The sequence below is a fragment of the Bos javanicus genome, chromosome 21 (genome assembly GCF_032452875.1).
Source record: "Bos javanicus breed banteng chromosome 21, ARS-OSU_banteng_1.0, whole genome shotgun sequence".
Taxonomy (NCBI): Eukaryota; Metazoa; Chordata; class Mammalia; order Artiodactyla; family Bovidae; genus Bos; species Bos javanicus.
In genome coordinates this window covers 69,167,578-69,180,118 of record NC_083888.1, presented here as the reverse complement: position 1 = coordinate 69,180,118, position 12,541 = coordinate 69,167,578, and the positions used below count along the sequence as shown (strand labels likewise).

The window sequence follows — 12,541 nt, the reverse complement described above, 5'->3', positions numbered from 1 at the left end:
TTGTGAGGGTGAGCAAGGGACTGGGAGGACAAGGGGTGCCCCTGGTGCTTTGGGGGAGCAGGTACAGCTTGTGAGTGTGACCAAGGGCTGGGAGGACAGGGGGTGTTCTGGTGTTTGGGGGAGCAGATAGAGCTTTTGTAGGTGAGCAGGGAGCTGGGAGGGCGGGGGAGGGGGTGGCCTGGTGCTTTGGGGAGCAGGTACAGCCTGTGAGGGTGAGCAGGGGCTGGGAGGGCAGGGGGAGCCCCTGGTGCTTTGGGAGAACAGGTACAGCCTGAGGGTGAGCAGGGGCTGGGAGGACGGGGGTGTTCCTGGTGTTTGGGGTAGAAGGCACAGCTTATGGGTGAGCAGGGGCTGGGAGGGCAGGGGGAGCCCCCGGTGCTTTGGGGTAGAAGGCACAGCTTATGGGTGAGCAGGGGCTGGGAGGACGGGGGGCCCCTGGTGTTTGGGGGAGCAGGTACTGGTTATGAGGGTGAGCAGGGGCTGGGAGGACGGGGGGAGCCCCCGGTGCTTTGGGGGAACAGGTACAGGTTATGAGGGTGAGCAGGGGGCTGAGAGTAAGGAGGTGAGCCTAGTGCTTTGGGGGAGCATGTACAGCCTGTGAAGGTGAGCAAGGGCTAGGAGGACAGTGGGATCCCCTGGTGCTTTAGGGGAGCAGGTACAGCTTGTGAGGGTGAGCAAGGGACTGGGAGGACAAGGGGTGCCCCTGGTGCTTTGGGGGAGCAGGTACAGCTTGTGAGTGTGACCAAGGGCTGGGAGAACTGGGGGTATCCCTGGTGTTTGGGGGAGCAGGTACTGGTTATGAGGGTGAGCAGGGGCTGGGAGGACTGGGGGAGCCCCTAGTGCTTTGGGGGAGCAGGTACAGGTTATGAGGGTGAGCAGGGGGCTGAGAGTAAGGAGGTGAGCCTAGTGCTTTGGGGGAGCGTGTACAGCCTGTGAAGGTGAGCAAGGGCTAGGAAGACAGTGGATCCCCTGGTGCTTTGGGCGAGCAGATACAGCTTGTGAGGGTGAGCAGGGGCTAGGAGGACAGTGGGATCCCCTGGTGCTTTAGGGGAGCAGGTACAGGTTATGAGGGTGAGCAAGGGACTGGGAGGACAAGGGGTGCCCCTGGTGCTTTGGGGGAGCAGGTGCAGCCTGTAAGGGTGAGCAGGGACTGGGAGGAGAGGGGATGTCCCTGATGTTTGGGGGAGCGTGTACAGCCTGTGAGGGTGAGCAGGGGCTGGGAGGATAGGGGGAACCCCTGGTGCTTTGTGGGACAGGTAGAGCTTGTGAGGTTGAGCAGGGGATAGGAGGACGGTGGGAGCCCCTGGTGCTTTGGGGGAGCAGGTACAGGTTATGAGGGTGAGCAAGGGGCTGGGAGGACAAGGGGTGCCCCTGGTGCTTTGGGGGAACAAGTACAGCCTGTGACGGTGAGCAGGGAGCTGGGAGGGCAGGGGGAGCCCCTGATGCTTTGGGGGAGCAGGTACAGCTTGTGAGTGTGAGCAAGGGCTGGGAGAACTGGGGGTGTCCCTGGTGTTTGGGGGAGCAGGTACTGGTTATGAGGGTGAGGAGGGGCTGGGAGGAAAGTAGGAGCCCCTGGTGTTTGGGGGAGCAGGTACAGCTTGTGAGGGTGAGCAAGGGCTGGGAGGAAAGTGGGAGCCCCTGGTGCTTTGGGGGAGCAGGTACAGGTTATGAGGGTGAGGAGGGGCTGGGAGGAAAGTAGGAGCCCCTGGTGTTTGGGGGAGCGTGTACAGCCTGTGAGGGTGAGCACGGGCTGGGAGGACAGTGGGATCCCCTGGTGCTTTGGGGGAGCAGGTACAGCCTGTGAGGGTGAGCAGGGGCTGGGAGGACAGGGGGAGCCCCTGGTGTTTGGGGGAGCAGGTACAGCCTGTGAGGGTGAGCAGGGGCTGGGAGGGCAGGGGGAGCCCTTGGTGTTTGGGGGAGCGTGTACAGCCTGTGAGGGTGAGCACGGGCTGGGAGGGCAGGGGGAGCCCCTGATGCTTTGGGGGAGCAGGTACAGCTTGTGAGTGTGAGCAAGGGCTGGGAGGACTGGGGGAGCCCCTGGTGCTTTGGGGGAGCAGGTACAGGTTATCAGGTTGAGCAGGGGCTGGGAGGACAGGGGGTGTCCTGGTGTTTGGGGGAGCAGATAGAGCTTTTGTAGGTGAGCAGGGAGCTGGGAGGGCGGGGGAGGGGGTGGCCTGGTGCTTTGGGGAGCAGGTACAGCCTGTGAGGGTGAGCAGGGGCTGGGAGGACAGGGGGTGTTCCTGGTGTTTGGGGTAGAAGGCACAGCTTATGGGTGAGCAGGGGCTGGGAGGACAGGGGGGCCCCTGGAGATATGGGGAAGCAGGTACAGCTTGTTGGTGAGCAGGGGCTGGGAGGACAGGGGGAGCCCCTGGTGCTTTGGGGGAACAGGTACAGGTTATGAGGGTGAGCAGGGGGCTGAGAGTAAGGAGGTGAGCCTAGTGCTTTGGGGGAGCATGTACAGCCTGTGAAGGTGAGCAAGGGCTAGGAGGACAGTGGGATCCCCTGGTGCTTTGGGGGAGCAGGTACAGGTTATGAGGGTGAGCAAGGGGCTGGGAGGACAAGGGGTGCCCCTGGTGCTTTGGGGGAACAAGTACAGCCTGTGACGGTGAGCAGGGAGCTGGGAGGGCAGGGGGTGCCTCTGGTGCTTTGGGGGAGCAGGTACAGCTTGTGAGTGTGAGCAAGGGCTGGGAGAACTGGGGGTGTCCCTGGTGTTTGGGGGAGCAGGTACTGGTTATGAGGGTGAGCAGGGGCTGGGAGGACTGGGGGAGCCCCCAGTGCTTTGGGGGAGCAGGTACAGGTTATGAGGGTGAGCAGGGGGCTTAGAGTAAGGGGGGGTGCACCTGGTGCTTTGGGGAGCGTTACAGCCTGTGAGGGTGAGCACGGGCCGGGAGGACAGTGGGATCCCCTGGTGCTTTGGGGGAGCAGGTACAGCCTGTGAGGGTGAGCAGGGGCTGGGAGGACAGGGGGAGCCCTTGGTGTTTGGGGGAGCGTGTACAGCCTGTGAGGGTGAGCAGGGGCTGGGAGGAAAGTGGGAGCCCCTGGTGTTTGGGGGAGCAGGTACAGCCTGTGAGGGTGAGCAGGGGCTGGGAGGAAAGTGGGAGCCCCTGGTGTTTGGGGGAGCGTGTACAGCCTGTGAGGGTGAGCAGGGGCTGGGAGGAAAGTAGGAGCCCCTGGTGTTTGGGGGAGCGTGTACAGCCTGTGAGGGTGAGCAGGGGCTGGGAGGGCAGGGGGAGCCCCTGGTGCTTTGGGGGAGCAGGTACAGGTTATGAGGGTGAGCAAGGGGCTGGGAGGGCAGGGGGAGCCCCTGGTGTTTGGGGGAGCATGTACAGCCTGTGAGGGTGAGCAGGGGCTGGGAGGGCAGGGGGCACCCCTGGTGTTTTGGGGAGCGGTACAGCTTGAGAGGGTGAACAGGGGCTGGGAGGACAGGGGGAGCCCCTGATGCTTTGGGGGAGCAGGTACAGCTTGTGAGTGTGAGCAAGGGCTGGGAGAACTGGGGGTGTCCCTGGTGTTTGGGGGAGCAAGTACTGGTTATGAGGGTGAGCTGGGGCTGGGAGGACTGGGGGAGCCCCTGGTGCTTTGGGGGAGCAGGTACAGGTTATGAGGGTGAGCAGGGGGCTGAGAGAAAGGGGGGTGTGCCTGGTGCTTTGGGGAGCATTACAATCTGTGAGGGTGAGCAGGGGCTGGGAGGGCAGGGGAGCCCCTGGTGCTTTGGGAGAACAGGTACAGCCTGTGAGGGTGAGCAGGGGCTGGGAGGGCAGGGGGAGCCCCTGGTGCTTTGGGGGAGCAGGTACAGGTTATGAGGGTGAGCAGGGGCTGGGAGGACTGGGGGTGTGCCTGATGCTTTGGGGGAGCAGGTACAGCTTGTGAGGGTGAGCAGGGGGCTGGGAAAGCAGGGTGTATCTCAAAAACTTTAGGGGATCAGGTAGTGCTTCTGGGGATGAGCAGAGGTCTGGGAGGACAGGGGCTGCCCTTGGAGTTGGAGAGCAGGCACAGTCTGTGAGGTGAGTAGAGGGCTGGGCGGGCACGGGGAGCCCCTGGTGCTTTGGGGGAACAGGTGCAGGTCATGAGGGTGAGCAGGGGCTGGGAGGACAGGGAGTGTCCCTGGTGTTTGGGGTAGAAGGCACAGCTTATGGGTGAGCAGGGCCTGGGAGGACAGGGGGAGCCCCTGTTGCTTTGGGGGAGCAGGTACAGCTTGTGAGGGTGAGCTGGGTCTGGGAAGACAGGGGGAGCCCCTGGTGTTTGGGAGAGCAGGTACAGCCTGTGAGGTGAGTAGAGGGCTGGGCGGGCAGGGGGAGCCCCTGGTGCTTTGGGGGAACAGGTAAAGGTTATGAGGGTGAGCAGGGGGCTGAGAGTAAGGGCGTGTGCCTGTTGCTTTGGGGAAGTATGTACAGCCTGTGAGGGTGAGCAGGAGCTGGGAGGGCAGGGGGAGCCCCTGGTGCTTTGGGGGAGCAGGTACAGCCTGTGAGGGTATCCAGGGGGCTGGGAGGACATGGGGTGCCCCTGGAGATTTTTGGAAGCAGTAATAGCTTGTGGGTGAGCAGGAAGCTGCGAGGACAGGAGGTGCCCCTGTTGCTTTGGGTGAACAGGTACAACTTGGGTGAGCAGGGGCTGGGAGGACAGGGAGTGCCCTTGGAGATTTGGGGGAGCAGGTGCAGCTTCTGGGGATAAGCAGGGGGCTGGGAGTTCAGGGTATTAGGGGAGCAGACAAAGATCGTGCAGCTGAGCAGGCGCTGGAATGTCACGCCCCTGCCGACGACCTCAGTTGACCATGTGTGTGCTGAGCACATCGGTACGAAAGGGTCCAAGGGTGCAAGGGGCCATTTGTGCTGTGGGCCAGATGCAGGGACACAGGGCAGTGTGAGCCCTGCAGAGAAGATGGGGCCCAAGAGCGCAGCTGTCCAGAGCTGAGTCCAGAGGGCTGAGACCAGTGGTGTGGGTGCTGGACGAGGGTGAAGGGCGGGGCTGAGGGAGCAAGGGCACAGGGCTGGGAGAGCTCAGGCCGCAGCTGGTGAAGCAGAGGGCTGAGACAAGGGGTGTAGGCCACCCCTCAAGACAATGGGGGTGCTGTTTGGTGGAGGGTCTGCATGAAGAACAAAGCAAGGAGGAGCGAAGACCCGAGAGGAAGGGCTCTGGGGCTGCAGGGAAGGGGCGCCCTGAGGGCACCGGGTGGGCTGCACTTCTGGGCCGAGGGTCTGCCTGTCCCAGCAGCCTGTGTGGCTCAGGAGCCAAAGTGGGGCCAGACCTGGGACGCTGTGCTTGATAGGGCGGTGCAAGGGGCCAGGAGCTACAGGGCGCCCACTGGCAGTCAGTCGGGCTGCAGGCCCAGGGAGCTGACCAGGCTGGGGGAGCAGGGGCCATGGGAAGGGCCAGGCGCCCACAGGAGGGAAGGGGCCCTGGGCTCTGATCCAGGAGGCCACACTCACCGACCCAAGCTGTGTCCAGACACCCCAACTGCAGTACAGAGAGCCGGATGGCCACCATGCCGGCCGGTCATCAGACCCTGGAAGCAGGTGGTGGCTGGGCTCAGAGGTGCCCCAGGCCTGGGCTCCTGAGGTCCTGCTGGACCCCACATTCACCCAGCCTCCTCTCTCACAGCCTCCACCACAGCCCCGAAAGTCTACCCTCTGACTTCTTGCTGCGGGGACAAGTCCAGCTCCAAGGTGACCCTGGGCTGCCTGGTCTCCAGCTACATGCCCGAGCCGGTGACCGTGACCTGGAACTCGGGTGCCCTGAAGAGCGGCGTGCACACCTTCCCGGCCGTCCTTCAGTCCTCCGGGCTCTACTCTCTCAGCAGCATGGTGACCGTGCCCGCCAGCACCTCAGGACAGACCTTCACCTGCAACGTAGCCCACCCGGCCAGCAGCACCAAGGTGGACAAGGCTGTTGGTGAGAAGATGGTCCCCGGGGAGGGTGTCCACACCAGGAGACCAGGGTCAGCCCCACTGCCTGCAGGGGCCCCACCCCCAGGGGTGCTGTGAACCAGGCCCAGCGTGTCAGGGGAGGCCCTGTCTGTCTCTCTCCTGACAGTCTTGCAGGCTTGGGGAGGGGGTTGTCTGGAGTTTCCGCCAGGTCCAGGGTGGCCGCAGGCGGGTCAACGTCCACACACCTGGACCCACAGAGACGGGCCCTGGGCTCAGACCTGCTAAAACCTGTCCCTGCCCTAAGCCCAGCCCATGGCTTCCTGCCCCTGGTAACCCCCAGTCTGCTCTCTCTGCAGATCCCACATGCAAACCAACAATCTGTGACTGTTGCCCACGTAAGTCACCCAGTCTCCCCATCGCACCCCAGATGTGGACAGGGCCCAGGAGGGCCACAGGTGAGGCTGTGGGGGCCCAAGAGTGAGTCTGCCCAGGGGCTGACAACTGTTATGTCTTCCCCAAAGCGCCTGAGCTCCCCGGAGGACCCTCTGTCTTCATCTTCCCACCGAAACCCAAGGACACCCTCACAATCTCGGGAACGCCCGAGGTCACGTGTGTGGTGGTGGACGTGGGCCACGATGACCCCGAGGTGAAGTTCTCCTGGTTCGTGGACGACGTGGAGGTAAACACAGCCACGACGAAGCCGAGAGAGGAGCAGTTCAACAGCACCTACCGCGTGGTCAGCGCCCTGCGCATCCAGCACCAGGACTGGACTGGAGGAAAGGAGTTCAAGTGCAAGGTCCACAACGAAGGCCTCCCAGCCCCCATCGTGAGGACCATCTCCAGGACCAAAGGTGGGCCAGGTGGACGGGACTGGGAGGGCCCCGTGGGCCAATCAGAGTGACCGCTGGACGGGACCGGGAGGGCCCCATGGGCCAATCAGAGTGACCGCTCTGCTAACAGCCTTCCTGTCCCCACAGGGCCGGCCCGGGAGCCGCAGGTGTATGTCCTGGCCCCACCCCAGGAAGAGCTCAGCAAAAGCACGGTCAGCCTCACCTGCATGGTCACCAGCTTCTACCCAGACTACATCGCCGTGGAGTGGCAGAGAAATGGGCAGCCTGAGTCGGAGGACAAGTACGGCACGACCCCGCCCCAGCTGGACGCCGACAGCTCCTACTTCCTGTACAGCAAGCTCAGGGTGGACAGGAACAGCTGGCAGGAAGGAGACACTTACACGTGTGTGGTGATGCACGAGGCCCTGCACAATCACTACACGCAGAAGTCCACCTCTAAGTCTGCGGGTAAATGAGCCTCACGTCCCTGCACCAGCAAGCCCTCACCCAGCCCACCCTCCCCGGGCTCCAGGTCCAGCCAGGACGCCCTAGCCCCTCCCTGTGTGCATTCCTCCTGGGCCGCCGTGAATAAAGCACCCAGGCCGCCCTGGGACCCTGCAACGCTGTGCTGGTTCTTTCCGAGGCAGAGCCCTGGTGGCCGCCAGGCCTGCGGGGGTGGGCTGAGCCGACTCTGGGCCACTTTGTTCAGCATCTGTGGGGGAGCTGACCCCACTCCGGGCCAGACACACAGTGAGTGGGTCCAGCAGGCCACCTGGGGGCTGCCCGAGGCCACAGAGGGGCTTGGCCAGAGGCGCACCTCCACGGTCCCCTCCAGCCACCACCTGCTGGGCCGGCCTCTGGACAGGAACGGGGGAAGCCCCCGAGACCCTCAGGGATTGAGGCCCAATGCTTCCCACCTCTGCTCCAGCCCACGCTGTGGGGCAGGGCCACATCCTTGTCCCCAGGCCCCTGTCCCTGGGTGTCCAGAGTCCTTGTGTCCACTCTGGGCCTGCCTGGAGCCACGCGTGGCCGGGGGGTGGCCCTGCTTCACCCTCAGGCTCCCAAGGTCAGGCCTCACCCTCCCTCGGCCAGGAGGCTCTGCCCAGCTCTCCCTGCCCGGGGCCAAGCCTGTGCACCCGTGGGGAGGTCATCCCTGTGCCTGAAAGGGGTCCAGGCCGAGAGCCCTGAATGTCCAGGGCAGGGACCTAGCTGCTCCCTGTGGACACGGAGCCCAGAGCCACAGACAACAAGCCCCAGCCCCGCACGCACACGAGACAGCCCGCACCCAGCCTCCTCCACACGCACTCAGGTGTGCATCCGCACATGAGCACACTTCACCCCGTCACACCCACACGCCTACACACACTCAGGTCTCGCACTCGGGGACCCATGGGGTGACCCCACAGGCCCAGACCCAGAGCTGGGTCTTGTGAGCCCTCCCTGTGGACACCAGCTGGTCCCCACCCTCCAGCGCCCGTGGGCTGCTCAGTGGCCCTTTCCCACACTGAGCACACTGACCAGGTCAGACATCCGTTCCTTGCCTCCCCTGGGGCACCCACGCCCCTCCCTAGCAGGCTGAGATCCCCCCTCAGCCCCTCGTCCTGGCACCCTCACCCCTCAGGCACAGGGACACAGCCCGGTGCTGTCTGCCCTCCCTCCCTGGGGGCAGGGCCCAGGCTCACATGCTCTGCTGACCCTCCCGGCTCCAGGCCTGGCCCCCAGGGCAGAGGAGGCCAGGAACTGAGCCTCTGTCCTGCGGGGAGGTGGGGTCAGGGCCCCAGCTCAGGGCACAGCTCAGGATGGGAGCAGGACACCACAGGCCAGGCCCAGGCAGTGGCCAGGGCTGGAGGGGTGGGGTCTGGGGCTGGGGCCCAGAGACTGACCTCAGGTGATCCCTGCCCAGCCCATGGGGGGATCCTGCCACCTTCCCCCCACCCAGAGGGAGCCCTGCCCTACCCCAGTGACCCTGCCCAGCCCCCCGTGGGCAGACACAGCACTGACCACCCCTCCCTGTGCAGACCTGCTGCTGGAGGAGGAGATCTGTGCGGACGCCCAGGACGGGGAGCTGGACGGGCTCTGGACGACTATCTCCATCTTCATCACACTCTTCCTGCTCAGCGTCTGCTACAGCGCCACCGTGACCCTCTTCAAGGTGGGAGGCCACCCTGCTGGCCCTCGGGCCCCCTCTGTCCCCAGGATCCCCTCAGAGCCCCTCACTGCCCCTCACTGCCCCTCACTGCCCCTCACTGTCCCTCTCTGTCTGTTCGTTTTCCCATCACTGTCACCTTGAAACAGATTGGGCCATTTCAGGGGGCGTCTGAAGAGCTTCTGTACCACACGCCACCCTTCATGTCAGCGGGGAGAATTCAGCAAGGGTAGAGTGGTAATGAGTTTTTAGACCAGGAGGCTTGTGACTCTTACGAGCGGTGATGGCGCACTGCTGCTCCCTGAGAACTTCGTGGACACCATTTTCCATCAAAGGAGAAGTGGGGAAGGGAAAACACCTTCTTGGTCTCTCTTGGGTAACGGTCATGTTTTGGTCATCAGTTCCTCCCCCAGGTAGGCTAGAGGAGCTTACTTTTCCTTCCCAAGATGGTCAGGTCAGGACTGTCGTAGACTCCAGAAATAGTCTAGAACTCAGTACAATGAGGGTCTTTCATTTTGAAAGTCACCTTCCCGTAAATGACTGCTCTTTGTTTGCAGAGAGCCTGCTTTAACTCAGGGGTCATTAACTCACTGAGCTCACTGGGCTGGATGGGGGTCTCACGCCATCGTCGCTTTACTGTTTTGCAGCATATCCCAGGCTTCTGCTGTAGTTTTGTTGCTAAACAAGACTGCTTAGTCTCGTGGTTAAATCAACCTGCTTTCTTGAGTAATCGTTAATTTATAGGAGTTTCCCATATTTTTCAACTTATAATCCCCTAGTCAGATAATTATTTAATCACCTATTGTGACCCTTCATTTTCTCCCTATCAATCTCAGCATCCCATCACTGTCCTGTCACTGTCCCCTCACTGACCGTACTGTCCCCCACTGTCCCCTCAGAGTCACCTCCCTGTCCCCTCACGGCCCCTCACTGTCCCTCACTGTCCCTCACTGTCCCCTCACTGTACCGTCTGTCCCCTCGCTGCCCCCACTGTCCCTCACTGTCCCTCACTGTCCCCTCACTGTCCCCTCACTGTACCGTCTGTCCCCTCACTGTCCCTCACTGACCCTCACTGCCCCCACTGTCCCTCACTGTCCCTCACTGTCCCCTCACTGTCCCCTCACTGTACCGTCTGTCCCCTCACTGTCCCTCACTGACCGTCACTGCCCCCACTGTCCCCTCACTGTCCCTCACTGTCCCTCACTGTCCCCTCACTGTACCGCCTGTCCCCTCGCTGGCCCTCACTGTACCGTCTGTCCCCTCACTGTCCCCCACTGTCCCTCACTGTACCGTCTGTCCCCTCGCTGGCCCTCACTGTCCACTCACTGTCCCCTCACTGTCCCTCACTGTCCCTCACTGACCGTCACTGCCCCCACTGTCCCCTCACTGTCCCTCACTGTCCCTCACTGTCCCCTCACTGTACCGCCTGTCCCCTCGCTGGCCCTCACTGTACCGTCTGTCCCCTCACTGTCCCCTCACTGTCCCTCACTGTCCCTCACTGTCCCCTCACTGTACCGCCTGTCCCCTCGCTGGCCCTCACTGTACCGTCTGTCCCCTCACTGTCCCTCACTGTCCCCTCACTGTCCCGTCTGTCCCCTCGCTGGCCCTCACTGTCCACTCATTGTCCATTTCTATCACTCTGTGTCCACTCCTCCTCCCCTCACTGTCCCCTCACTGTCCCTCACTGTCCCTCACTGTCCCGTCTGTCCCCTCGCTGGCCCTCACTGTCCCCTCACTGTCCCCTCACTGTCCCTCACTGTCCCTCACTGTCCCCTCACTGTCCCTCACTGTCCCCTCACTGTATGGTCTGTCCCCTTGCTGGCCCTCACTGTCCCTCACTGTCCCCTCACTGTCCCTCACTGTCCCTCACTGTCCCTCACTGTCCCCTCACTGTCCCTCACTGTCCCCTCACTGTACCGTCTGTCCCCTTGCTGGCCCTCACTGTCCCCTCACTGCCCCTCACGGCCCCTCACTGCCCCCACTGTCCCTCACTGACCCTCACTGTCCCCTCACTGTCCCGTCTGTCCCCTCGCTGGCCCTCACTGTCCACTCACTGTCCATTTCTATCACTCTGTGTCCACTCCTCGTCCCCTCACTGACCCTCACTGTCCACTCTCTGTTCCCTCGCTGTTTCATCACTGCCCCTGGGGGAGGCCCACAATGAGTCGTCTCTGCTCACCCTGTTCCCCCCCCTACCCAGGTGAAGTGGATCTTCTCATCAGTGGTGGAGCTGAAGAGGACGATCGTCCCCGACTACAGAAATATGATCGGGCAGGGAGCCTAGAGCTCCTGTGAGCAGGTCCAGATTGGCCACAGACCCGACTGGACAGCGTCCATTATTTTGAGCATCAACCTGCACCAGGCCTGCTCCTTTGCGCTCTGACCCAGCGACCTCTGACCTCTTGGCCAGCCTCGCCCGCATCTCTACCCGCAGGCCTCACGGTCACCAAAACCTGCCCCCACCCCCGGAGACCCGAGTGGACAGCAGGCGTAGACCCCACCCGAGCTGATGAATGCCGAGGCCCTCTGGGAAGCCAGCAAGACACCAATGGGCTGCGGGTCCCCCACCAGGAACACACAGGTCAGAGTTCAGTTCTGCCTGGAGGAGCAGGAGGCTGGGTCCAGGGCGGTCTGCACAGGGCACCTCCTCCCACGCCATTCATCTTGTCCAGGCCAGGATCCAGACCACAGGGCCTCTGAAGGAGGAAGCTGGGTTCCCACACCGTATGCACAGGGCCCAGCCCCTGCATGTTGTCCAGGCCTGGATTCAGACCACAGGTCCGTGGGGGAGGCCCCTGTGTCAGATCCTTGGGAACAGCTGTCTGCAGGGGCCCAGCCTCCCAGCAGGGAAGCTCCTGGGAGGACCACCAACAGTTACTCAGGCCACCTCCACCGAGGATGCTGCTGTGAGCAGGCCTGGGCCCACGGCTGCTGTGGGAGCCCTGGTGGGGGAAAGGGTTACGTCCAGCCAGACGGACCGCCTGGAGAGGGGCCTGCTGACCGGTTCCCAGTGCACAGAGCTGGAGAGGCTCCCAGAATACAGGACGGCAGGGCAGCCAGTCCATCTGGCGGCCAACAGCCTGACACGTCCCGCAGGAGCTCGGCCTGCACCGAGGGCAGGGGTGAGAGGCGAGACCAGAGACCCACAGAGGCCCAGCCCCAGGCCCCGGGGCCCCACCTCGCCTCACAGTACAGACTCTCCCGTCGTTGCAGAAACGTGCATGGGCGTCTCTGGATGGGAGGCGCTGCCCCTAAGACTGGAAGGAAGGACCACAGTCTCAGAGCTTGGGAAGCTTCTTCTGCCTAATGTGGGGGCCTGTTCTTTCTCTTTGCTGTCTCTTTATCTCTTTAATGACAATAAAGCATCTTTACTTCACCTAGCTCACTGGCCAGTCTCCGTATGTTGACACACCTTCTCCCTTTGAGGAGTCCACATCCAGGCTGCCCCACCCCCACTGGCCCCTGGGCTTCCTGCCCCCCCCCCACCTGCACTTAGGGTCCCTGGTCCCATCCCTACCTGACCCGTGGGTGCCTGACTCCCACCTGCTACCCACCCCTAGGGCTCCACTCCGCCTCCCAGGCAGAGGCCAGCCTGAAGCCAGGGGAGCCACAGACAAGCGCCCCGTGCTGGGTGGTCAGCACAGGAGGCTGTAACAAAGACCGCAGGCGGCTGGACCACGGGCAGTGCCGCTCACACCCTGGAG

The 12,541-nt window shown here is 63.1% G+C and overlaps 2 gene segments (V, D, J or C); both read left to right on the top strand.

The window, feature by feature from the left end:
* Positions 1-4,063: 4,063 nt before the first annotated feature.
* Positions 4,064-7,312, top strand: LOC133234043 (Ig gamma chain C region-like). The segment is given in 7 exon segments: positions 4,064-4,069; positions 4,453-4,597; positions 4,673-4,789; positions 5,596-5,886; positions 6,218-6,256; positions 6,383-6,712; positions 6,839-7,312. Coding segments are annotated over 7 exon segments (1,257 nt in total).
* A 322-nt stretch (positions 7,313-7,634) lies between these two features.
* LOC133234696 (immunoglobulin heavy constant gamma 1-like) lies at positions 7,635-12,217 on the top strand. The segment is given in 2 exon segments: positions 7,635-8,843; positions 11,038-12,217. Coding segments are annotated over 2 exon segments (330 nt in total).
* Positions 12,218-12,541: the final 324 nt, after the last annotated feature.